The following is a 27,594-nucleotide window of genomic DNA, read 5'->3' as shown; positions in this document are numbered from 1 at the left end:
TATTCACCTTTAGATTTGTAAGATAAAATCTGAACCATGAAATGGATGAAATGGATACAACCCTTGAAATGGAGAGATTCCTTTTCCTGATTGATCCTTTCTGCACTTGTGCATGTAGCACAAAAGGTTTTATTCTTTGGTCAACTAAATTCATAGAGATGAAAGTCGTCTCTTTATATGATTTAGATGCCAATATGATAATATGATTCTAAAGTGGGTGCATCATGATTCTTTTGAATGGGTTGGGTGATCCCATTTTCCTTGACCAGAATAAATCCGTTGGTGGACCTGTATTCCATTTCATATGCATTCTAGTTAGTCCTTATTATCTTCTCAAAAAAGAAAAGAAAAAAAGTTAGTCCTTATTACTTTACTTAAGAATGTTAGAAGCCTCTCATCACATGCTTTCATGGTTTTTCTTGATGCAGCGTAGTGTTGCATTAATAACGTGTTTCATTTGCATCGCCTCCTTTTTAATTGAGTCTCAAATGTGTACTCATGTTTCTAGCATAACTTCTGGAATTGTATTGGAAATCTGTATATTTATGTTAATGATGTTTCATGAAGTTTCTCAGTCTCTTTTGTTGTATCAAGGTCCTAGTCATGTTTACAAATAAACTACAAGCCCATATTTAAGTTGGTCTCATTTCAAATTTTAGAAGTAAAAGTAATGAAATCAAATATTTAAATCTTATTAGATGTTACTTAAACTTATTCCATGTATTTATTGTTATTTCTTTCTTTATCAGATAAGCAGCTGGCAGATCCCGAATGAAGTTACAGAATTGAAAAAGAAGCAGGACAGAGACACATTAAAAGAACATTCAATTTTGTCAACACAAACTAATTTATCAACTGAAAAAGAATCTGCTCCAATTAGTTTGAATGCTCCTGCCATTAACACAGGTGGTCGTGATGCTTTGGCTCTTAAAGCCTCAGTTGTGCCAGGATCATCATCTGCACTGGATTTGATAAAAAAAAAGTTGCAGGACTCTGGAACTCCTGTCACCTCCTCTCCTGGTCCCACACCATCAGGAACCGCAGCATCAGAGTTAAATGGCTCAAGAGCAGTTGATACCACGGCTAAAGGTTTGCAAAGTGAAAACAGCAGAGAAAAGGTAAAAGATGCTAATGGGGATGGTAATATGACTGAATCGTCTTCAGATTCAGAGGATGCAGATAGTGGACCAACAAAGGAGGAGTGTGTTATCCAGTTCAAGGTCTTTCTTTCTTCTTTTTTGTTGAAAATTCTTTAAGTAGGAAAATTAATCCCATGTTATTTGTTTGCCTTCCATTTTTGGATTTTGTGTCTTGGTATAATTTCTTTTTACATTTTTTTTTTGGGTTTGGGGGGGGGGGGGGGGGAGGTGAGAATATGTTGATCTAACAATATATATATATATATATAGGTGTTATTTTTATTTTAATGGAATATCCATTTTCCTTTAAAAGCCTATCTACCTAACAAACAATATATCTTGTCAAGGGTACCCATGTCAACTGTCAAGTAACGACTAAAATCCAATACTTTTAGGCTCCTTTTGTATCAATGTAAGATATTATCCAGAAAAATTTCACATGTTTTCCCTGAGAAACATTTTCTGGATAATGTGTAAATTTAGATGATGCTTGTAGCAACCTAAGTACACTTCCAGTTCCTGTGTAAATGTGGGAGCACTGTCTTGTTTCTCTTCAATAGTTTTTTTTTTTTTTTTGAATTATTTATGTATTCCATATTTGGTGCTGTTGAAAATTCCAGCAAATGGAGTGGGTTTTGTGCCCTCTCCCTTGTGCCTCTGTCACTCGTTCTCCCCTCTGCACCCCACTACCTCGTACATCTCCCTTCCTCTCCCCTCTGCCCCCCTGCTCCATATTACTACTATCACCCTCCTCTCCTCATCTGCAACACCACAACCACAACCACTCCCTCCCACACCTCCCAAAGGCAAACCTATTCCTACAACCATTGCTGCTGGCACAAACACTATTGTCTCAACCTTTTGTGAGTTTTTGATGGTTTTAACACACATTTCTGGCGCAGCTAAAGTTTAGAAATTATATTTAGAATAGCATAGAGATTTTTGTGCAACCAAACACTGGAAAATGTTTTTAGGATCTCAACCAAACAATAGAGAACAAATTGTTTTCCATAAAAATGTTTCTTGTTGAAATTTTTTTGCTAGGGAAATATTTCAAAACTTCAATTATAATCAAATCTTATTTTCTGTTATGTTTAATGTAAATCCAATGATTTAAATAGATCTGATAAGAATCATCTATAAAGTAGCCCCTTACACCCTTCTATATACTTGGGTTACATCAGCATTTCAATTAATAATGAAATACTCCTTAAAGTGGTCGAATACTCATTACTTATAAAATTTTGCTATTTTAGTTAAAAATTTCTCAACTTTTTTTTTTTGGATAAGTATATAGAAATTTTATTACAGTTAAGGAACTCTCAAACAGAACATTTCTGAACTTATTAACAGCTTTGAATTTTTATATGTTTCATATTAGCTTTAATATAACACCTTTGAACCCCACCCCCCCACCCCCAAAAAAAAAAGGCAAAAGAAACCAAAAATAAGATCAAATTCATTTTTTTGTTTGTTAATCCATTTTTGACTCTGGTTTGAATGATCTTTTGCATATCTAATGCGTTTTGGCATTCTTTGATTTTTCAACTTGCACACACCCAGTTTTATGAATGGCCTTGTTTGTTGTTGTTGTTGATTTGTACTTGAAGCAACTTTAAATTTGCCTGTTGAGAAATGCTAATGTCTGGCGTTTCTTTTTCTTATTTTTTTTCCCCCATGAATTTCATAGGAAATGCTTAAGGAACGAGGAGTGGCACCATTCTCGAAATGGGAGAAGGAACTGCCAAAAATCGTGTTTGATCCACGTTTCAAGGTTTGTTGAGTCCATCAATTACAAATTATATTTTGAAGGTTTTATGATTATTGAGTAATCTGTTATATAAAGCAAAGTTTTACGTGAACTTTGTCTCAAGACTGTTTTGTGGACTTAGGTAAAAATTTCATTTCTTACATACTATAGCTGTAGGAAATGGTAACTCTGCAAATATTATGAAGTGCTGACTTGCTATGCGTGTCTGAGTCTTTGGACTTGGACCATAGGGGCTGGTTGGCCTCTCTCTTCTGGCACATCCATATTTCAGGCTGGGTTTTTGTACAATTAATGGCTTGCCTGGCTCAGCTCTGCCTGGCATAGCCCAGTCCAGTTTATTGTTAATAGGATTTTTTCCTTATATATATATACATATATATATATATTTCAACTTAAGATATGGCACTTTGAGATTTGAACTTAGAACCTTAAACATTTAATTTAAGCTTACCCTTTTAGTAATTGAGCATGGTTTAACTGAATGTGGAAAATAAAATCTAGAAAGAGTATGTTTGTGTTTCAAAATCTCACATGGACATGGCTTGGCTTGGTCAAGGCTCTTCCACCTCTCCTTAGAGCAAGGAATAAGCTGAAACTGAAACTTGGGCTAGCACATTGGTGATGGGGGGCCATGGAAACAACAATGGAAGTCATATAACTGGCATATCAGAACTAATTGTAATACCCAAGCCATTAATTTAGGAGTTCTTTTTTACTTTTCTTTATTGTGAAATGTCTGTCTTGTTGCAGGCAATTCCAAGTTATTCTGCCAGGAGGTCATTGTTTGAACACTATGTGAAAACACGTGCTGAGGAGGAACGCAAGGAAAAACGAGCAGCTCAGAAGGCTGCAATAGAAGGGTTTAAACAATTACTGGATGAAGTATCAGAGGTCTCATCGACCACCTTAAACTAACCCCCCCCCCCCCCCTTAGATTCTGTGCTGTGGAGAGTGCTGATTTCTTACTGTCCACCTTTTCATTTTCCAGGATATTGATCACAATACTGATTATCAAACTTTCAGAAAGAAATGGGGCAATGATCCACGGTTTGAGGCCTTGGACCGCAAGGATCGAGAGCATCTATTGAATGAGAGGTATCACTTGGCAGTTGAATATGGCTCAAGTTTTCCTAGTGTACATGCATGCATTTCTGCGATTAATCAGCATTCACATCAATGGGACACTGGTCATCTAGTTGGTGTTAATCAGTGCCATTAAGGTGCTGCCTTATTTTGTTATAACATAAACAACCTATTTTATGACATTGGTAGATGGTAATTGCTGGTTTCCCGTAAGGGATGCCAAAGCGAGGAAGAAATATGTCCTCTCATGGTTGTCGCCCACGTATGTTTTGTTGTTGGGGTCCATAAGCATTTTATTTTGGACCATTAATTTTCTAAACTTGCTGAACTCTAATCTTTTTTAACCAACTTGAATTATTTAATGCCGTGGAAGAAAATCACAAGGGCTTGGATTAGTGGTTCCTAAGGCCTCATGAGATCTTGGGTTTGAAACCTTTAGCTAGCATCTTGGGGCCACCTTGGGATTTCTTTCTATAATTACTTGGCGTGTGTGGGATGGGGGTATTGCACTCACCCTAGAGAAGAGTTTGATACTTGAACAGGTTTGGATTCCCTCATTTCTAAAAAAAATAAATAAAAAATGAAAAATTAATGCCATAGAAGAGAGAAGGCGGGTGTGGTCTCATTATGCTAACTTCCTTTCATTCAAACTCTTACATGGAACAGTTCAGCCATTTTCTCCCAGCCATTTCAGTTAGTTTGCTGTGTTGGTCATAATTATGGTCTAACTAGGTAAGGTCATGATGTGCATGATTAGACGTAACTCTTACTTAGCGGTTGCAGATATTTTAGTTAAATACTTTGTTCCATCTTCTTTGGTTTGATTCCTCTTTTTATTTTATGATGTTTAATTTTTAGGGAAAAATTGAGGTACAGTTCCTTAGGTGTTTACCTTAGGTTTCCCCAGTTAAAGTCAAACACACAACTGCATTGAATTTAACTGTCATTGGAAAAGACAACAATGTTTGTGTTGCATTGATCGATTCAACCATTCGTGTGAATTTAATTGGGGAACCTAAAATATAACACGAAAGGAAAAATCTGGATGTTGCTTATGGCCTATTGATCACAATAATCAAAGTTGGGCTGGGTTTCCTTTTTTATTTATAAATATAACCATGTCCTAAAACCTTTTCTTCCCATTCAACTCCCCCTTCCCAAAAAAAAGAAAAAAAAAACTTTTGCCCTATCTGGTGTGTTGATGTAGCGTGGACACCATCATGGAGTTCTAGTTATTGTAGACTGTTTTGAGCAAAGGGAACCAACATTTTTGCCAGTCCTTGGATTTGTTTTCAACACTCTGGTTGTGTTCTTAATGTGAAACTTCATTTGTGATATAAAAGTCTTGGCAAACATGGATTGTTCAGGGGTAAGATTCTGATATTGGGTCCTATGGTCACTTGTTCATTAGTAAGCAACTCTAAAAAATTTAGCAATTATCCTTGTCCATCATCAAATACTAATTGACTGAAAGGTGAGATGCTCTCAGTAATTTATTTTTTAACTTTAACTTTTCTTGAATTTCCCTCTAATATGACCGTCTTTTTCAATTTAAAACTTGAGTTTTAAGTTTTGAGTATCAAAAACCAATGAGCATGTCATTCAGTGGGATGATGATCTCAGGGGACTTATTTTCAAAAAAATAGTTGTCGCAATCAATGATGTTTTCTGGTATATGAGGAGTGCCACACATGAGCACGTCATTCAGGTCTGTGTACCATGCCAGTGTCTCTGTTTAGCATATGGTGCAATAGACTCAGCCATGCTGTTACATTTGAGTACTTTTTTTTTTTGCCTCGGATCCTTATTCGAATTTATATTGAAATTTTCCTAGACAGAAAGTTCTTATTACCCTTGAAAGCAACATGAGTCAGCAAGTAGTAGGCTAGTGACCAGATTCTCAGATTCGCCTTGGTAGTGTCCTTTAGCCCTATAACCTTTTTGGATTAACATGGTAATTGCCTTTTATCTGATAAGAGGTTACTATTATTGTTTAGATAAGGTGTCTGCTTCACCTGCAGGGTCCTTCCTTTAAAGAGGGCTGCTGAAGCAAAAGCTCAAGCTCTGCGTGCAGCTTCTACCTCCAGTTTCAAGTCCATGCTTAGAGAAAAAGGAGATATAACTCTTAATTCCCGTTGGTCCAAGGTAGGTGCAGCTCTACTTCATATTTTGGTCTCAGTTTATTTGCTGGATATAAGTTAATTTATTTATTTTATTTGCTCAATAGAATGGTATTGAACTATGTTCTGGTGTATGTATAGTTTGAGGGTTTTAGAACATAATACTATTAATTTTTAAATTTATCCTTTCCCATCAGCTTAAGCTTGTGTGATACTTTATCAAGCACGTGCTCCTGTCTTCGAATCTTGTCTCATCTTTATTCCTTCCCTATTAAGTCCAAAGTTCTCGTGTTATCATCGAGTGAGAGAGTCTTGGGTCCATATGTAAAGGGATTCTTAGACTATCATAAGGAAATTAGTTAAATTTATCATTTTCTATAAGCTTAAGGTTTGGGGACAAGTGGTTATTTACTAAGAAATTAGACTTTTTAATGGCTGGAGCATTCTTTTCCCCAAAATTTGACATGCTTTTTGGAGGGATTGTTTTGGGTGAAGGTATCCTTTGATAAATTAGTGGTCTTTTAATTCTTTTTATCCTTGGAAGAAGATTTGTATTGGCAAAAGGCCCATTTTTTGACAATGCTAAAAGTTAGTAGAAATGGTTGCTTAGCATATGGCATACAATTGTGAGTTGGTGCATGAATAGTCCATAATACAGAGAATGCATAAGCATACATTTTGTTTTTCTTATTTTTTTCAATTACATATGTAGTATTGATAACATACTTCACATTAAAGTAGATCAAGAAGACAGTATCGAGTTTGTTTTGTAATTTGAGTTATTATTATTATTATTTTTAAAATATAATTTTTCATATTTAATCAAAAATTTATTAACAAGAAAACAAACCAAGTACACCGGGAGTGTACTTAGAGAGAAGTACAATCAATTCAAATTATAATGCTCAAACAAATCTAGAAGGGTAAAACAAGGAGGAGAAAAAAAAGCCAACGTTCAATCGAACAAAGTACAAAGTAAAAAAGGCTTTTAGATCAAGGATATTCTGTTCACATCTCTCAAAACTTCTAGAATTCTCTTCTTGCCAAAGACATCGCATAATGCAATGTGGCACAGCCTTCCAGAAAGCTATGTTTCTATGCTTGCTGAAAGAATCCTTCCAGGCTGCAGATATCTCAATAGCTCTTTTTGGCATAACCCATTGGAGACCAAATAAACAAAACACCATTTTCCACAGCTCAAAAGCTATGTTGCACAGACACGGACACGGATACGGAAATACGGCAATTTTTGAAAAATAAGGACACGACACGACGGGGACACGGCGGTTAAATAATTAATTATATTTTATATTTAGGCATATTATATATATATATATATTTTTTTGGTAAACATTTTATATATATTACCTTGTGTGTATATATATTATATATATATATATTTTGGTAAACATTTTTTATATAATTAATTATATTTATATTTAGGCATATTTTATATATATATATATTTGGTAAACATTTTATATATATTACCTTGTGTATATATATATATATATATATATACACTTTTTATATTAAAAAAAAAAACTCAAATAAAGTAAGCATATGATTTTTCCTATAAAATAAAGTAAATAGATTATTCTAATTATTATTAAAATATAATTAATAATGGTCTTTTTGTAAATAAAAAAAAAACAAATTGGACAAAAGTTTCCTTCCACTGACTTTTCCCATTTCCCAACCCACTCACATGGCCTCCACTATTTACTTCTCCTCTCACCTGACCATCTTTTCTTCTTTTTCTCATTTCCAACGTTCCCACTTCCCACGTCTCTTCAATCTTTAGTGGCTCAGGTTCTCCAGTCTCTTTTCTCATCTTTTTTCTCTTCTTCTTCTTCTGTATTTTCTCTCTCACACCGGCTCTGCTTCATGCCTTCATCTCGTTCTTTTTTTTCTTTGTTTTTTTCCTTTCTTTTTCATCTCCTCTATAGAAGATCCAGTGGCAGTGATTTTTCTTTTTATTTTTTAAGAGGGAAAGAAGCCCAAAATGCATGATTTCGGCCGAATTTTTCTCTTCAATCTGTGATTTTCTATTTTTTTTTTCTTCACTGCTGGCGTGTCGGACGCGTCGGAACCGCGTCAGAGCCGTGTTGGAGCCGTGTCGGCGCGTGTTGGAGAAACGAAAAAAAAAAGAAAAAAAAGAGGACACTCGCCGGACACCGGAATCCGGCGAGTCGTACCCGTTCTGGTGTCTGACACCGACACGACGCCAAAAATGGCGTGTCCGTGCAACCTAGCTCAAAAGCTATAGGGCAATGAAGAAGAAGATGATACACGAACTCCCCACATTTTTTGCACATGCAGCACCAATCCATAACAACAACATGTCTCTTCCGGAGATTGTCAGTAGATAAGATCTTCCCTAGAGCAGCAGTCCAAGAACAGACGGCAACCCTAGAGGGAACCTTCTAATGCCACACTGACTTCAAAGGATATGACATGCCATCAGGCTTTGGGACAGGGAATGATAATACCCACGCACCTCAAAGTCCCCCCGACTCTTGGCAGGTTTCCAGCAGAGTCTTCCCTTCACCCCTAATAGCCTTGGAATATATAAGATCCATTAATGAAACTAGTGGCTCCAACTCCCATTCTTGAACTAGTCTAGAGAATCGAACATTCCAAATGGGGCACCCCATTAGAGAGATGAAAGAACTCAGCTGTTGAGGAGTCTTTTAACAATCTGGGAAAGCCTCCTTGAGTGGGCAATCACTGTATCATACATCCTCCCAAAATTTCACTATAGTACCCATCACTCACATCAAATTGAAGAAATTGGGAAAAAGTAGACAATTCCCATCATATAGATTTCTAGAGACTCACTATAGGAACCCACCCGACACACTGGTACTGCATCATCCCCCCCCCCAATCCCGGGAAAAAAAAAAAAGAAACTCCCTCTCTTTCCTGTATCTCCACAACCTCTTTCCTAATGAAGCTTGATTAAATCTTCTGAGGGTCTTTATACCTAATCCTCCATTACAAACCGGTTCACAAATCTGAGCCCATTTTACCAGATTTAATTTATGTTCCTCACCAATCCCACTCCATAAAAAATCTCGCTGTAGCTTTTTGTTAATGTTCCTCAATCCTCACCAATCCCACTCCAGATGGAATTTATTCTTTTTATTTTTATAAATAATTTTAAATTTTGGTTTAGTATTTGGGAGTTCACTTTTATTAATGATACCAAAATTTGACCTGACAAAGAAAAATCGTGTGAACTAGCCCTTGAGCAACCATCACCAACTCAGAATCAGTTATCTTATTGACAGTCTACTACTTCAAAAGTGCCACAACCACCAAAAGTGGGACTCTGCACCTCAGCCATTGCTATCATATCCTCTCTGGAATAACCACCTTCTTTTTATACCAATGGACACAAACAATGGTGGCAACCATATCTGATGTGTAGCAGCAGTCCAAGAACAGACGGCAACCCTAGAGGGAACCTTCTAATGCCACACTGACTTCAAAGGATATGACATGCCATCAGGCTTTGGGACAGGGAATGATAATACCCACGCACCTCAAAGTCCCCCCGACTCTTGGCAGGTTTCCAGCAGAGTCTTCCCTTCACCCCTAATAGCCTTGGAATATATAAGATCCATTAATGAAACTAGTGGCTCCAACTCCCATTCTTGAACTAGTCTAGAGAATCGAACATTCCAAATGGGGCACCCCATTAGAGAGATGAAAGAACTCAGCTGTTGAGGAGTCTTTTAACAATCTGGGAAAGCCTCCTTGAGTGGGCAATCACTGTATCATACATCCTCCCAAAATTTCACTATAGTACCCATCACTCACATCAAATTGAAGAAATTGGGAAAAAGTAGACAATTCCCATCATATAGATTTCTAGAGACTCACTATAGGAACCCACCCGACACACTGGTACTGCATCATCCCCCCCCCCAATCCCTGGGAAAAAAAAAAAAGAAACTCCCTCTCTTTCCTGTATCTCCACAACCTCTTTCCTAATGAAGCTTGATTAAATCTTCTGAGGGTCTTTATACCTAATCCTCCATTACAAACCGGTTCACAAATCTGAGCCCATTTTACCAGATTTAATTTATGTTCCTCACCAATCCCACTCCATAAAAAATCTCGCTGTAGCTTTTTGTTAATGTTCCTCAATCCTCACCAATCCCACTCCAGATGGAATTTATTCTTTTTATTTTTATAAATAATTTTAAATTTTGGTTTAGTATTTGGGAGTTCACTTTTATTAATGATACCAAAATTTGACCTGACAAAGAAAAATCGTGTGAACTAGCCCTTGAGCAACCATCACCAACTCAGAATCAGTTATCTTATTGACAGTCTACTACTTCAAAAGTGCCACAACCACCAAAAGTGGGACTCTGCACCTCAGCCATTGCTATCATATCCTCTCTGGAATAACCACCTTCTTTTTATACCAATGGACACAAACAATGGTGGCAACCATATCTGATGTGGGAAGCGCAAAGAAATACTTATTTTAATTTAGATTTATTTAAATTTGGAAGTCAATTTAATCTATATTGGGCAATTAGAATTTTATTTTAGGTATTAGCAGTTAATTGGGTTTATTAGTATTTTTTTTTTTAAATTTCTTAAAGTTAAGGGTATATTTGGAATTCAATAAGGATTTCCTAGTTAGTTAGAATTAGGGTTTAGTCCTAGTATGCCTTTTAAGCACAAAATTTTTTATTAATAAAATTTCTTCTGGAACTCTACCGATGGCTTGGTGCTAACTCTAACCAACCCAAGGTGCTGACTGGTAGAGGTTCTCTCTTGCTTGGTGGTGACACCTAGGTTACCTATCCTTTATTTTTTTGTTCTTTAATTTTCTTGTTGCATTGTTTTGGTTTCATCTTGCATCAGTATCGTGTCTGTTCCAATTCAACGGAGAGAAACACCACTTACCACCATTGTATCCCGCCATTATTGAAAATTCTGAGTTTCTTTATTTTTCCTTAGCTTTTGTTTTCCTAGCCAAAGTCTATTTAAGATTTTTTGATAAATAACGTAAGAATATTATTAATAATAGAAAAATTGCCAAGCCGAGTACATTGGGGATGTACTATGGGGGCACAAATCAGGAAACAAAAGAATAACGGTCAAGAAAAATAGAAAAGGAAGAACAAGAAAAATGAGAAAAGACCACACTGCATTCAAAGAGTTTAAGAAAAAAGACTTAATCTCTAGCAAAGAACGTTCACAACCCTCAAAGCTTCTAGCATTCCTTTCACGCCAAATGCACCAAATTAAGCAATGAGGTACTAATTTTCAAACATCAATGTGACGATGTTGCGCAAACTTTCCTTGCCAAGCCTCAAACAACTCAAGAACATTATGAGGCATAACCCATTGAATACCAAACAAGCAGAAAACCAAAGACCACAACTCCCAAGCTATGGAGCAATGAAGTAGAAGATGATCCACCGACTCCCCACACCTCCTACACAAATAGCACCAGTCAAGCACTATCACTCGTCTTTTACGAAGGTTGTCTGTTGTTAAGATCTTACCTAAGGAAGCAGACCAAGAAAAGAAAGCCAACCCTTGGAGGAACCTTCGATTGCCATATCATTCTTCATAGAAAGGAAACAAGAGTAGGAGGGTAGAAGGAGCTAAAATAATCTCTAACCTCAAAACCTTTATTCCTTGTAGGCTTCCAACAAATCTTATCTGGGCCAAACCCTCGCACTTTCGAAGAATAGACCAACCCTATAAACCGATCAAAGGCTTCTTCTTCCCAATCTTGTGGTGGATGACGAAATTGCACATTCCAGTGAAACCTCCCAGCAAACCAACCCATAACTTCAGCCACCGAGGAATCCTTTGACCTACTAAGACAATAAAGTTCTGGAAAGGCCTCTTGGAAAGTACAATCCCCACACCACACATGCTTCCAAAATTTTACTCTAGTACCATCCCCCACATCATAAACAAGGAGTTTAGAGAAGTTCGACCAGCCACTTCTAATGTATCTCCACAGGCTGACCCCATAAGGATTTGTCACCTTTTTCATACACCAACCACCCCAAATGTTCCCATATTTTGCCTCTATAACCCTCCTCCATAAAGCATCAATCTCCATGCCATACCTCCACAACCATTTTCCTAGCAAGGCAGAATTAAAGTTTCCCAACCATCTTATACCCAATCCCCCATCCTGCAAAGGCCTACATACCTTGGCCCAATTAACTAAATGTATTTTAGGTTCACCACCAATCCCATTCCACAGAAAATATTTCTTTAATTTTTTCATACGCTTTGCCACCTTACCCGGTAAAGGAAGAAGGGAAAAAAAGTATTTAGGTAAAGACGAGAGTGAGCTTTTAATGAATGTCACCTTACCCCCTTTAGATAAATACATTCTCTTCCGACCTGCTAATCTCCTCTCCATTCTCTCTAGGATAGGATTTCAAACAGATAAATCCTTAAATTTTGCACCTAATGGAAGGCCCAAGTATTTCAAGGGTAGAGAAGACTGCCCACACCCCAACAGACCCACCAAAGCCTCCAAATTGTGCACCCCACCAACAGGTACTAGCTCAGATTTCCCCAAATTAATACGAAGCCCTGACATCTCCTCAAATCTAGCAAGAATCGCCCTCAAATTAGCAATCTGAGAAGGTTTAGCATCACAAAAAATCAGAGTGTCATCTACAAATAAAAGGTGAGACACCATCACTGATGGACCGGCCATACTACCCACAGAAAAGCCTGAGAATTGCCCAGCAGAGGCAGCCACATCCAACATACATCTTAATGCCTCCATCACAATATCAAACAACAATGGAGATAAAGGATCCCCTTGCTGAAGCCCCCTTGAACTTCCTTAAATACTCAACCACTCAATTAGGACTTCGAATTTGACTAGTAAGTTGAAAACCAATAAGGTAATAAAGAGTGACTTAGACTTAAAGGAGTAAGGTAACCTGATGCTGTTAGAATTGGAAAATTCTAGACCTAACTCAATCACCAAACTACCCTCAATTTTTAGGAGTTATTGAAATTACAAATCTACCCTTGATTATAGAGCTTGAATTGATGAAATTACTAAGTTGCAAAAATTTAGTCTTCCATGGTTGCATATGGGGAGGGGATGATTGGGATGTGTAATCACCAGTGAACTCTAGCACAAATACATCTCCCATTTTTTTGATAGGAAGTTATACATGTTTTGAACATAATGTCAACCTCTGCCCTATTCTTACAAAGGAAGGAGGTGCCATTGAGTTATAGCTCATTGAAAAATGGCACCTCCTCCCCTTGTAGAGCAAGGTGAAGGATGAGATTGTGGGTTCAGGACTCACCAAGGCATGTGTGCCAACTAATAAAAAGTGCTTGAGATGTGTATTGAACAAAAACCCTCTTAGAGTTATTAACACAAATAATAAGCTCAAGGGTATTGAAGGCCTTTAGAAGTGGGGAAGATGAGACACTTCCCCAATTTGCTGTATTTTGTCAAAGGCTTTATTTATGTATGGATGTTTACTATATAATGTTAGTTCATCTTTCCTTAATATGATAGTTTTGGTTGATGGGCATGTATGCTAATTGTGTGCTAAGGAACTCCACACCAGTGGACATTCAGCATGCCAATTTGAAGATCTTAAAATTACTTGCTGTTTTATATCTTGAAGATCTTAGAATGACCTGCAGAACATTTGGAAGTGATTACAAGGGGTGACATATTTTTCAATCTAAATGCAGGATAAGGGTAATAGTTTAAGTAACAGATAAAGAACTTTTTGAAACTGGCTGTGCACTTGCAAATAACAAGCATGAGATAATTGGTCTATTAGATTTTTTATTATTATTTATTTTTAATTTTAAAATATGTAAAAAAAAATGTGTTGGTTTTTCATTGGAGGATCATTTGTGTATTTTGGTTGCTGTAGGTGAAAGATAGTCTAAGGAATGACCCAAGATACAAATCTGTTAAGCATGAGGATAGGGAGTTTTTATTTAATGAGTATATATCTGAACTAAAGGCTGCAGAAGAGAAATCAGAACGAGAAGCAAAATCCAAAAGGGAGGAGCAGGTCTGGAATTTTTCCCTACTTTTCTGTTAGAAACTCCTCTGTGTGCGCGCGTGCGCGCACGCTTTATGCTTGAATGTAGATGCTGGAACACAAATGAAAGTTTACCCATCTGTAATTTTCTTTTTGGTTATTTTTGAATATTTAACCAATCTAGATGCCTTTGCTCAAAATATTCTGTGGGAAAGCGTAGTTGAGTATATATTTGAATTTTTAATAGCTCTTGATTATTTCTTTCAGGTTAAATATTGATTTATTTTGTTAATGTTTTTCATTTAATCTTCTTGTATGGTGCTCAATTTGCCATGTTATGGTAATACCAAATCAACAGATATCACAATATATAGATGTTACATTGCTGATTTATATGGACATATGTACCTATAAAAAAAAATTTATATGGACGTGAGAATTAAAATTAAAAGAGTGGGTCTACAACTTGCACTGTTAATTTTGCAGGTTGAGAGCAAAAATAGGTAAAAAATGGAGTGTGCCTTTTATTCTCATGTGTGTATAAGTTAGAATAAGAACTTGTGAGATCTGAATTGATTAGTTATAAAAACATAATGTGAGATGTGTCAAGTGTAAAAAAAGGGGAAATTGGGAGGTAAAAAAGAAAAGAAAGAAGGACCTATTGATGACGGAAGTCCCTCAAATTTGTTTATTACTTATGCACTTGTATACTTCTGCACAAATATATGTATCTCTGATTGACTATTACTTCAAGGGAGCATAATGGTTTGGATTTTTTATACACACACACACACACACACACACATATATATTAACATTAATTCTCCCATTTTAGAGATGTTTGTAGCACTTTAAATAGTAAAAAATGGAACTATATGACCTTTATATATTGACTTTTAATTTTTATGGAAAATGTTTTAAAATTTTGACCTCCTTATACTGATTTCAGGAAAAATTGAAGGAAAGGGAGCGAGAATTTCGGAAAAGAAAGGAAAGAGAAGAACAGGAAATGGAGAGGGTGCGGCTGAAAGTTCGTAGGAAGGAGGCAGTTTCATCTTTCCAGGCTTTACTTGTAGAGACAATTAAAGATCCACTGGTAACATATTTTTATTACTAATGATTCCATTCTTGGTGGTGCTGGACTAGGATTGGTAGTGGTTATGTTGCATGTTAAGCCATCCATAGTACTCCGTAACAAAAAGAAAAAGAAAAATGAAAAAAGGCCATCTTTTGTACTTTGTGTTTTTAAGATCTGTTGCAATATTAAGATTTTGCTAGGGCCATTGACTGTATGCCTATACAAGTGTGATTACTGATTTTCATGAATGACTTGGGATATTTTTGCATATGTGCAGGAATTTGAGTGAATTTGTTTAAAATAAAGGGACTGAGTATGTTATAAAAGATGTCATGTTCATTTTGTAAATTTACTCTACAAATTGCAGCAACTCAGTTGCTTGGAAAATTGCATCACGTGCATTCCTTCCATTTGATATTTGGTGGGTTAGCCTCAAAAGGTTCTGGAACTGTTGGTTCATTGGAAAGGCATTTTGATAGATATTAGAGTAGAGATATGGAGCACTTTTCCCTTTTGTGGTACATTTAGTAAGAAAGACGTGCTGGGCCTTTGAGGGTCCTGAGCTTTATAGGATTAATGGGGTTTTTTGTTGGATGATTTTTTTCTTTTCTATTTAATAAGTATTGACATTTATTAAGACCAGAATAAAATACAAGTCACCCAAGAATACAGGATGTATACAACTGGGGACAGTACAATCAAGCATGCAATTGCAATGATTTATCAAATCACTAACTGAGCATAGAGAAAAACTACCCACAATTGACATCCAATATTGAAGAAAAATAATTTTAGATCTGGCAAAGACCGCTCAGAATGCTCAAAGAACCGGTCATTTCTCTCCCTCCAAAGACACCACAACAAACAATTTGGAACAGCCTCTGAATAACACTAATCTGATGACATCCAAACCCTTAGCTTTTTATGATTAAGTTGAAGCTTATATTTATTTTAATCTTTGATCTTTGATCTTGGTTTTGTTTTTCTGTTTGCCATTCCTTTGGCACACTCTCCTGTAGTACTTGTTGCATTTTTTGAGTTTTTCATTAAAAGGGGGTTGGGGGGTGGGAGAAGAAGTTACAGCAGGTGAAGAGCTTTCAAAATGGTGCCTAGCTATAAATGCTGCCATTATCATTTTCTCCCTTGTTTTTTATTTATTTATTATTATTTTTGTTCTGGATCTTGCATTCCTGCGTTGAAAGTTATAATATTAACTTTTAATTTATTTGAGAAAAAAAAAAAAGTAAAGAAAATGATAGAGGTTCAATTCCTGGTGAACCTTTGCTATCTTTCATTTTTCTTATAAAAAAGGATCGAAGAAAATAAAAGACAGTAAAAGGAGAAGTCTGTCACTTAGTATAGTTCCTTAAATTTCATTATATCTACCTCGTAGAAGCGAAATCCTCCTGCTGCCCTACTCCCCATTAGCAAAAGGAACGTTACCATCAACCCCTGGTCACATAACCCTGTTACTGCGTCTATCAATCAAATATTTAAGGAAAAATTAGTTTTGGCTTCATTGTCTAGGTGAATTCTTATGCATTATTGTTGTTATTGTTGAGATTTCCCATCATGCCCATTGTATTGTTAAGGGAAGTAACTCCTAAAAAATCTGCACTCTCTCTTTCTATCTAAACACAGGTGTGCACCTACAAACACAAATTAATTATATGCTCTAGGTCTAAGCATTCAGGTCGAATTGGTCACTTGGTTCTTGCTAACTATAGTTTTACAGTTGATTGGGTTTGGTCTTACCCACACTAATAAATGTGTTCACCTTTTTCTTCTCCTTGTGATCAGGCGTCTTGGACAGAATCTAAGGCTAAATTGGAGAAGGATCCACAAGCACGTGCAACCAACCCTGACTTGGATGTATCTGACACAGAAAAGCTCTTCCGGGAACATATAAAGATGCTGAATGAGGTAATTCTTTGACTCTGCCATGTTTTTTGTTGGGCTGATTAATTATAATATATTTGCAATTAGCTTCTTGCAGCCAGATCTCCTAGAATTGTTGATTATAATGAAGCATTACTGTGCACTCCTAACTATATTTAACTATACCCTAAAATCTTGGCTTCTTTAGTAAATGGATGGGAACAGGGTAGTTTTGAGGTTGAAATCCTAACAATTAAAGAGAATAAATATTTTAGTGTATATATATAAATTCGATAGTTGGGGGAGAGGGGGATTCAAACTCTGGATGTTTCTAGCATCCGTTGGAAACACCAAGAGGGGCCAACCAGTTGGACTACAAAATGTGTTGTCTGGGTGACATTTGGCTTGAGATCTGAAGTGTTCACCCAACTTGGATTATACACCAACTCCTTTGGTGTCCAGTCCCAGGTATTTGTTCAATAACCTGATATCTCTCAATCTAAATACTTTATATTAAATTAACATATTAAAAAAAGAATTTATATTAAATTAATTTTAACTGACTTGTACTCCACGCATTTTGTGTCAGACGATGCTGTTGGTATGTTTAAAATTTGTATGCAGTTTTTGACTTGTAGAATTCAGAATTTGTGCAGCTGGAATTGTCAGTGATTTAGGTTCTGATGAATTATTTTCGTAAAATAGAAATGTGGTAATAAGTAGACGGTTAAAAACAAGCAGATGGTAGTTGGATTTTGTGATTAAAAAAAATAGAGGATAGGTGGATTTTGTGATACAGAATTACAGATACATTATACATATAACGGATAATATAACAAAAAAGGCAGCCTTTAAATTTTTACTTTATCTATATTTTTATCCTAATATATATATTTAAAAAAAAAAATTTGATTAACCATTCTTTATCTGGTTGCCAATTAGAGCATATAGAGCGAACATAAACCTTTTTTTTTTTTTGGTAAGTAAAAGCCACCTCAAGAAAGATATGCTGCACAAGGTAGCATAATGAATTGCTATAAAAAAATTACTAAAAATTAAAATAAATTGAATTGGTAATTCTGTTAGGATATCACTATCATTAAGACCCATGACCGTGGACCATTCACAAAGTAATCTAAGAAAGAAGTCTTCAGCTGCATCTTCGACGCTTTCACATTCAAAACATCCCATTACTTCTCAAACACCACTGCAATTTATATGCCTTTTTGGCATACTATAGTACAATAAGCTAAGCATGGAAGCGACAGAGTCCAATTCCCAATCATTAAACTGTTGAATTAAATAGTTGTCCCAGTGACTCTCACTTGTCAAACAGGAAGATACAGATTCATCAGAGTCAATTGGAGGTGAATACAGGTTTGGGTACAACTCCTTCAAAGGTTGGTCCTCACACCACCTATCATGTCAGCACCTCATCCATACACCCATCTCCCACTTCAAAATGTAACTCCTTCAAAGGTTGGTCCTCACACCACCTATCATGTCAGCACCTCATCCGTACCCCCATCTCCCACTTCAAAATGTATACGGAGAGCAAATATATCCCCATCAGCTCTATACTTTTTGATAAACTATACTGGTGAGTTCTATGCACTGGCTGCAAAATGCCATAGTCACTTCCCTAGGAGGGCTTGATTAAATGTACCCAATTTTTGCACCCGCAAACCACCACAAACAATTGGGGAGCACACTGTATCCCAATCCACCAGGTGAAATTTAAACTCCTCCCCCAATCTTCTCCATATAAAATTCTTTGCAATCTCTTTGAATGGTTTGACACAAGTTGGGATAGTAAATAATGAGAGGTAGGTAGTTGGGGAGACTGCAAAGTGTACTCTTTTGTAAGGTTTAGACATGGCAAAACGGGTCAGAATTTTCTGACCCGACCCGACCCGACCCGAAAAAAGACAACCCGAACCCGATTTTTTTTTTTTAACCTGAAGCAAAAACGGGTTGATCTGTGACCCGACCTGTGTTTTTTCGGGTCACTCCGACCCGCGACCCGACCCGAACCATTTTTTTAATTTTTTTTTTTTTTTTGGGTAAAAAAATAGTAAAACTAAGATAATATTGGTTTAATTGTTTATTGTGAACTTTAAGGAAACAATTGATACATTTACATAACTATATGCAAATTAATTGAAAGATTAATGGTTGAACATTCTGTAATGAGTAAATATTTTAGATATCAAATAGCAAAGTACATGCCAAGATAATCTGGTTACAGTAAAGTTAAAAACATAGATTTAAAATTATAGACATGTAAGAAATATTCACAAGTGTGAAAATAGTGAAGCTAAAGTATCAAATTAGCATAAATTATGAATACTTAGACTTATTTTTTAATAATTAATGTCAAAAATAAACAGCTTTTCAAAATAAATTATGATATTTCCTAGAGTGTGTGTTGCTTAACAATAATATGATATTCATAAAAGAGACCATTTATAAATAAGCAATCAAATTTTAAAGCATATCTCAAATTGAAATAGAGTGTCAACCACAACTGATAATAGATTATAAAATTAATTTTCAATATTGTAAATTTCTTATATATTTTTATTCTTTATCAAATGAGTTATCCAATAAGTCATTTGTAATTTTGTTTTATATTTGGAATGTTGATATTGTGTAGAAATAAAACTTGTGTATTTGTTTTACTTATCTTTGTGTTATTTTGTTTTAGATAGTAATGTTAGGATTTGTATAATTTTAAAATTGTTGAATAAGTATTAATAAGTTTAACTGAGTTCATTCTTGATATAAGTGGTGAATTCAAAATAATACATTTTACATTAAGTAATTTGTTGCATAACTTTCCAAATGACAGATACATATTGTTTTTATATAAAAATAAAAAATAAAAAATAAAATTCATGTGAAAAATATGGGTCAATCCGACCTGACCCAAACCCGATTTTGACTCGCTTAAAATGACCCGTTTTTGACCCGTGACCCGCAACTCAATTGACCCGACCCGACCCCGACCCGACCCGCCTGTTTTGCCATGTCTAGTAAGGTTAGCCTCCCCCCTTTCGACATGTAGAGCTTTTTCCACCCTGCTAACCATCTCTCCATTTCCTCTATAATGGGATTCTGCATTGTCGAAGCCTTAAAGGACGTGCCCAAAGGCATGCCTGGGTAATTTGTTGACAAACTCTTGATTTTGCAGTAAAGAGTATCAGCCGACTCCTCCAAGCCCCCAAATCTCCTACCGTGACTACTTCAGTCTTGTTCAAATTGACTATCAACCACGTGACAGCCTCAAAACAAGTCAATTCCATTCAAACATAGAGGAGTTGCTCCCTCTTTGTATCATAGAACAATATTGTGTCATCAGCAAACAACAAATGTGATGTCTGGAGTCCTCTATTGATTCCCACCCCAACATTGAAGCCAGAGATATGACCTATACCCGTCCTATGCAACATCTGCCTCTAAACCTCCATCATTAAGAGAGAGTAGAGGCGAAAGGGGTTTGCCTTGTCTTAGGCCCCTCAAGCTATTGAAGAAAACCCATTGGTGAGCCATTAGTGAATGCTGTGAAGCGGGCTATCGTAATGTACGATTGAATTCAATCCCTCCATCTTGCCCCAAACCCCATTCTCCCTAGAACAAAAAGAAAGTTTTCCAAATAACATGATCATAGTCATATTTTCATTTCAATATCTATTTTGCAAGTCCGACCTGGAACCTGTATCATCTGTCATCGCTCATTCTTCCATAACTATAAATAGATCTGCATTTTGATTGATGTATTTGCTCTTGGCTCCAATTGAACAAGAGCATACGATTTGATTTAAATATCTTTTACGTTATATGAGAAATGATTATTTTGAGGCATTGGTTCCAGAAGATCAACTTTACTAAGTTTTGGTAGATTCAGAGATGGGAAGCTGAATGCATTATTTTTCTTATACTTTGGCATAAATTATTTGAATAGATTTGGTTGTAATCTGGTTGCAATGCATTGAATACATATGTTCCATATGGCCATAAATTATAAGATATTTCTTATTGCTTACCATGAAGGAAGCAGTTTTGAAAAAAAAGAAAGATAAAAAGCAAAAACTAAAGATAAGGAGAGGGGTGGGGGGCGGGGAGTGTGTGTGTTATGTCAATGACATTCTCTTACCTTATTTGTGCATTTGATCATATGGTGAGTGAAGTATTGAATTTTGCAATGCTGAAGGCAAAGCTTGAAATGTACTTTGGCAATTTGGCTATGTGGCCAATGTGACCCACTTAATCGCATTTGATTAATTTGTTCTTTAAGCAATTCACACAGTTGTTGTAGCTCACATACTGTGACAGTGGATATATAAATCGACCTTCAAGATACTGATCTCACCGGTTGTCTTTTTAGCGATGTGCACAAGAGTTCAGATCTTTGTTAGCTGAAGTCTTGACTGCTGAAGCATCTGCCCAAGATACAGAAAATGGGAAAACAGTCCTCAATTCATGGTCAACAGCTAAACGCCTTCTAAAGTCTGATCCCCGATACAACAAGATTCCAAGGAAAGAGAAGGAAGTCTTGTGGCGGCGGTATGCTGATGAGATGCTGCGGAAGCAAAAATTGGCACTTGATCAGAAGGAAGAGAAGCATGTAGAGTTAAAAAGTAGGAGCTCTGTTGATTCTGGGAGGTTTCTGTCTGGATCAAGAACCTATGAGCGAAGATAGTCATTTGGGTTAGAGAGTAGGTTTTGATTTTTTCCCCCACAACTCTTAGTTTCATTTTTTTGTACTTTCTGAGGAGGTCAGTCTAATATACTTTGTGAAAACTGTATTATATGAACTAAAACAAACTGATTTTTAATCCATAGTTTTTAATTGAGTTAGCATATTTTTAATCTTTTATTTCCATGTTTAAATTCCTCAGGCATATACATTTTTGTCAGGGTGGCAAATAATCTCGTTTCATCATATCTGAATCTAATTTGTCTTCTGACACAAATTGGGTTTTTATTTCTTTTCTTTGTAGATTGCAGTCAAAGTTTGGGGAAGTTATACTTTATCATCCTAAAATATACTCCTAATTATATTTTGTACTCTAAACTTCTCGAATGCACGTTTTGTATCAAAAACTATGATTCTTATTCCCTGCTAAGTTTCCATATGGGCTGAGATGCATCCTAATCAATTTATATACTGTATTCGGATTCAGTTTCACTTATTTTATCTACAATATTCATGTGAATGGTTCCTAAAGTGCAATATCAATAACAGTAATTTTTCTTTTGACTGAGTCATTAAAGTATGATTAATGGTTAAGAATCCCTGTTAAATGACTATAATGTGCTTTTTTTCAATTTTCATCTAGTGTCATCTACCAAACCAATTCATGGCAAAAGCTGGTGCATATCCTTTCTTAGCTTTTTTGTTTGTGTTGGAGATGAATTGCTTGAAAAGGGGTCGTAAAGAGTTAAATTGAGCCAAGTATTAAAATTTCAAACTTGTTAATTTAATTTTATTTCAAATGAGCTGAGCTCGAGTTTATTATCAAACAAGTTTACATGTTTAAGTATGGTTCATATTCTAGTAAAAAAAAGTTCGAGCCTGTTCATGCGCTACTTCATTAAGTTACTCTTTCTTCTTCTTCTTTTTCTTCATTTTTTTTTTTCAATATATAGTTAAATTGAATAAAATTCTTACCCCTTCACAAATTTATGAATTTTACTATGAATGAACTATTTATATTATTAAAATAAACTACAAATATGAATTTGATATTATATGAACTTAGTCACAAATTTATACAATTTATTTTCAAGTCTATGTAAATATATTTTTGGATAAATATTCATATAAAAATATAATACTATATATAGTTCTATCCACCACACATGTTCATAAGCTTGCTTACGAACGCATTATTATTTTTGAATTCGGCTTGTTTAATAGTTGAGTCTAAGCTTGTGTTTGAGCTTGACTTGTTTGCTAAACAAATAAACATGTACAACTATTTTACTGAGTTGAACTTGAGTTATTCATAAACAACTTAGTTCATTTATAGTCCTATGCCTAGTAGGTTGCCACTGTAATCCAAAGCTCATTTTCTTGTTTTAGTTATAATTTCAATATCCAGGAGAAAAAAAAAAAAAGGGGAAAATATTGCAATAGAAATTGACAAGAAAGTCTCTTAAGCCAAAATTTTTCTCTTTTGTTAAGAGCTTTGTGAGTATAATTTATTGCAATGGCATAGCATACTATAATTTATTTGAAAACCCTTGTAACTATTAAATTATCAAAAATGAAATTGTTCTCTTCTATAAGCAATTTTACACCATTAAGTGTTTTCAAAAACTTGTTGGATCTTTGAAGGGGCCTTTGTTTATATTTTTATCCTTTGACACGTGTTTGGTTGCTACCAGATGCTTCACTTGGTCTAGGCTTAAGGCTAAGGATCCGTTTGGTTCGCGTAAAATAATTTTCGGAAAATAGCCTATTTTTCGGAAATGCTATTTTTAGGAAAGGAAAATAGCTTCAAGTGTTTGGTTGCATTATGAAAATTGTGTGTAGAAAATATTTTCATGTGTTTGGTTCTATTCTGAAAATGCTATTTTTGTACAATTTTTTCACATTTTCTTAGCCATTTTCTCACAATCCAAACAAATTTTATCACAAAAATTTTCAAAATCACAGCAAGGCAATCAAAAGCAGAAACAAAACCAAAGAAAAGAATATCAAATCCGGTCAAACGTGATGGGTTCTGGGTTCGCATCGAAGACGATCGAAGGCGACGGCTTCTGGGTTCAATCGGCGCGGTGCTCGGGGTTCGATCGGCGACGACTTCTGGGTTCACCGGTGCGAGATCGAAGGCGAGATCGCGAGATCGAAGGCTAGATCGCGAGATCGAGTGGAGGCGATTGAAGGCGATCGCCGATGATCGAAGGCGAGATCGCCGCAGTGCGATCGAAGGCAAGATTGGCGCGGTGCTCGGGGTTCGCTGGCGACGTCTCCGGCGTGATCTGGGCTCCTTGGCGTGGTGCTCGTGCTCTCTCTCTCTCTTTCTCTCTCTCCGTCTTCGTGCTCTCTCTGTCTCTCTGTTTTCCGGAAGCTATTTGAAGTGAAAATAGAAGGGGAAATCATTTTCACCTTTGACTCACGGTCAACTGAAAATGATTTCCGAAAAATTGATTTTCCATGCGCAACCAAACACCTGAAATTACAGAAAAGCATTTCTGGAAATGATTTTCACCTAAAACAAACGTAGCCTAAGAGTTTCTGATTAGTTGGGCCTGATCCTTTTTGCAAAATAGGTCTGATTCTGTGAGAAGAGCTCTCTCTCGTGAGTCGGATTTGCACATAAACAATTAATTAAAAGCCTCAAAGAGAAAAAGTAGAGATATACAGCTTAGTAGGAGTTAGGTTAATATACGATTAATCTGTATACTTTAAAATTTCCTAAGGGATTTCATATATTTATATATATATATATATATTAGTTGATGGGTGTTTTCATGTCATATTTTTTAAAAGCCTAATTCCAATCAAGCCAAACGGGCCCAAATCATGTATTATATTATATTTTATTTTTTTAAGCATGGTCTAAAGTCCATGCGTCATCACACAAATTTGAGTGAGTGGGGTTTGAAGAGCATGGGTAAACTCTTTTAGACCACTTTTTTGAGCCCAAGTCGTGTGTGTTATGGAGTGGGTTGGGGACATTTGTAGCACCTAATGCTCATGAAAAGTGGGTAGGTACTTGGAAATTTACCCAAATGGAGACCTATAGGTCCTGTTGTATGTGGTTAAAGTTTCAAATAAACCATTTTTAGGCTCTTGGAATAAGCTGACTTTGTGGCCAACTTTTGGATGTATTATGCCATAGACAGTAGCTCTCTTGCGAGCTGCAACATTTATGAATATGCAGCCAATCACGTTTAGTCAAGCCTTTCCTTAATTATGACAAAAACAACCTATTCCTTTACCTAAAAAAAGGCATTCTGAAACTTTCTACTTGTTCAATAACATAGGGTCGATAGCTTCACTTATTATACATATATTAGCCCTTAAGGATGTTCCAATCTTGGTTTAAAAACTCTCAATAAGATAAACACAACTAATTTTTTTCTCCCCTTATAACCCTAACTTAAGAACAAAAGTCTATTTAGTAACGAGCTAGCATTACTATTTTGAGGTCTTAGGGTGAAAATAATAACAAGGAGTCTTCTCTCTTTCCCTCACCACCTCTTTTAAACTCCTCTTCTTGTTGTATGTGAGAAACAGTTCTAGACTTATGTTTTATAAATATTTTTCTACCCTTTTGTTGTTCAACACATTGGTTTCCTTCTTGTGATGCACCATTAGCTTCTATTCATTAAATATTGAAATTTTGGGCTTGACTCCTTTGATTTTATCACACTATAAAGAATTGAGGGGAATTTTGGGCTTGTTCTATCATTTTGTGGCTCTATAAAAAAATCCTCCCCAACTATAATTATATACGTATGTGTATACTCTTCAAAGCGAATTGGACTAAAGGGCTTTCTGCCCCAACTCTTACAACCTTATAGCTTTAAATGCATACATGAACATGATTTATAAGTTTGGGACTTAGAGTCAGGCTGGCCTTATCGTGGAAACTCTTAGGGAAGCATAATAGAGGAGAGAGATCTCACGGGGAGAGAGGGAGATATTCTAATGGTGCATGTTTTACTACTCTTTCCTTAATCTTTTCTCTAGCTTTTACTTTGGTATTTCACACCAATAGGTTTTTCTTGTTGGTTGGTTGACTGTGGTTATAATGATCCTTAGATATAGGAGTCCTATGCCTTTTATATTTGAATTTGAATGGGTATTTTCTCACTTTTTCCCTCTTCATTTGAATTTGTGAGTCTCATCCTCATGAATGAGCCCTTTGACTTGTCCCAATTTTTGTAAAACTACTTTTCTCTTTTAAGCAATAGCTATTGCTAAAGGGTTTTGCGTACAAGCTCTAAATCGAAGATTCGACTATTATTGGGGAGAGTTTGGCTACAACAAGATTGTTTTTAATAGAATGTCTTAAGCATAAAATGGTGAAAGACCATTAATGTCGTTTGTCTCAGAAAAATGGCTCTTCCCTATGACACGTACCTCTCAATATTAGATGTTTTCCCCTGGGCACATTGGGTTGCTTCGTTTCTCATGCAAAGGCTCTCGGCTATTTTAGGCCTATTTGCAGGCCATCTTGCAACAGGCTATTCTCAACGTTTCCATCATTTCTTAAAAAGAAAAAAAGATTTGGTTCATGTTTGGCCCTATTCTTACCTTATTTAAAGGCCATTCTTAGCTAGGACCATTCTTGGCCTTCTTTCTTTATTTATTTTTTTTAAAAGAGGGTTGGGCCAACTTTGGGCTCTCTTGTCATTTAATGAAGAGATGCTATGCAAAAGGTTGCCATCCCAACCATCTATGCTCATTCGTTCTTCTATTCTTAAATTGTTTTGGCCAGGCCTCGGACCAGATACTATGCTTGATATTTTGTTCTTTTGAGGCCCAAATTCTTTGGGCTTTGGGTTTCACTAATGGGCCTGAACTTGTGTAACAAATTGGGTGGCAACAATTTCCAAGAGCCTTATAGTTCAACTAACACTTTATGGTATTTTCAACTAAGACGTCTAATGTTCAAATTATCTGTCTCCCAACTATCAAATTATAATAAATAAATAAATAAAATCTTGTTAGAAACTCTACTGCGCTAGTAATTTTAAGTGATCGCCAATCAAATAGAATCAATGCTTGATTGTGGAATCATGTATCTCACTCTCATAGTTAATCATTCCATTACAGGGATTTTTATTGGATCTATTTGTTCTTTAGGTTAATGAGATTGCTTTGTTACTAGTTACATAAAGAAAGAGACAAAGAGACACTATATCGAATTCGTTGTTGTATATCAAAGGGTTACTTGTGAAATAAAGAAAATAGTAGGGCAAGACAGAAATATGAGAATGGGGTTTATCTGATCTTTTCCTCCAAGTGGTCATCCACACACACATATTGAAAGAGGAGAAATTGGACAAAGTAGAGAACCAAAAAGTAGTTACTAGTTGGCCATCTTTTTTAAAGCAATATAAGAGCATTCACAATTGGCCTTGTAAATGGCATATGTAAGAAAATTTTAGCATCAAAGTACTAAAAGGCCCCAGCATTTGACCTTGTATTGGTCTGGTATCGTAAAAAAATTTAGAATTGTGCTACAATACCATCATAAATTTGTGATGGTAATGTAGCACAATTGTAAAAGAAAATAATATTTTTTTATTCATTCCTCTCTCCTCCTACTCTTTGTCTCATGTCTCAATCTTTGTGTCTCATTTTTGTCTTTTATTTATGTTTTGAAATATATTATTTTAACGTGTTGTATTGTAAAATAAAAATTAAAATGTTGGGTATATTGTAAAATGGTATAGTATAATTGATAAAGTAACTTTTTGAAATGGTAAAATAGAATAAGATAGAATTTTCGAATGTGAATGCTCTAACTTT

At 35.7% G+C, this 27,594-nt stretch overlaps 1 protein-coding gene across 2 annotated transcripts in view; it reads left to right on the top strand.

Annotated features, from left to right (window-relative positions):
• LOC111995088 (pre-mRNA-processing protein 40C) overlaps window positions 1-21,978 on the top strand; it is a 31,733-nt gene extending 9,755 nt beyond the window's left edge. For both annotated transcript variants that reach the window (XM_065774851.1, XM_065774850.1), the window contains exons 8-16: window positions 750-1,220; window positions 2,830-2,913; window positions 3,661-3,801; window positions 3,899-4,005; window positions 6,015-6,138; window positions 14,030-14,173; window positions 15,093-15,239; window positions 17,022-17,144; window positions 21,487-21,978. In XM_065774851.1, the coding sequence (XP_065630923.1) occupies window positions 750-1,220; window positions 2,830-2,913; window positions 3,661-3,801; window positions 3,899-4,005; window positions 6,015-6,138; window positions 14,030-14,173; window positions 15,093-15,239; window positions 17,022-17,144; window positions 21,487-21,801 (1,656 nt within the window). In that variant the 3' untranslated portion in view covers window positions 21,802-21,978. The remainder of the gene's footprint in view (window positions 1-749; window positions 1,221-2,829; window positions 2,914-3,660; window positions 3,802-3,898; window positions 4,006-6,014; window positions 6,139-14,029; window positions 14,174-15,092; window positions 15,240-17,021; window positions 17,145-21,486) is intronic.
• Window positions 21,979-27,594: the final 5,616 nt, after the last annotated feature.

Source organism: Quercus suber, unplaced genomic scaffold (assembly GCF_002906115.3).
Source record: "Quercus suber isolate HL8 unplaced genomic scaffold, Cork oak 2.0 scaffold_100, whole genome shotgun sequence".
NCBI classification, from domain to species: domain Eukaryota; kingdom Viridiplantae; phylum Streptophyta; class Magnoliopsida; order Fagales; family Fagaceae; genus Quercus; species Quercus suber.
This window is presented reverse-complemented; position numbering and strand designations above follow the sequence as displayed.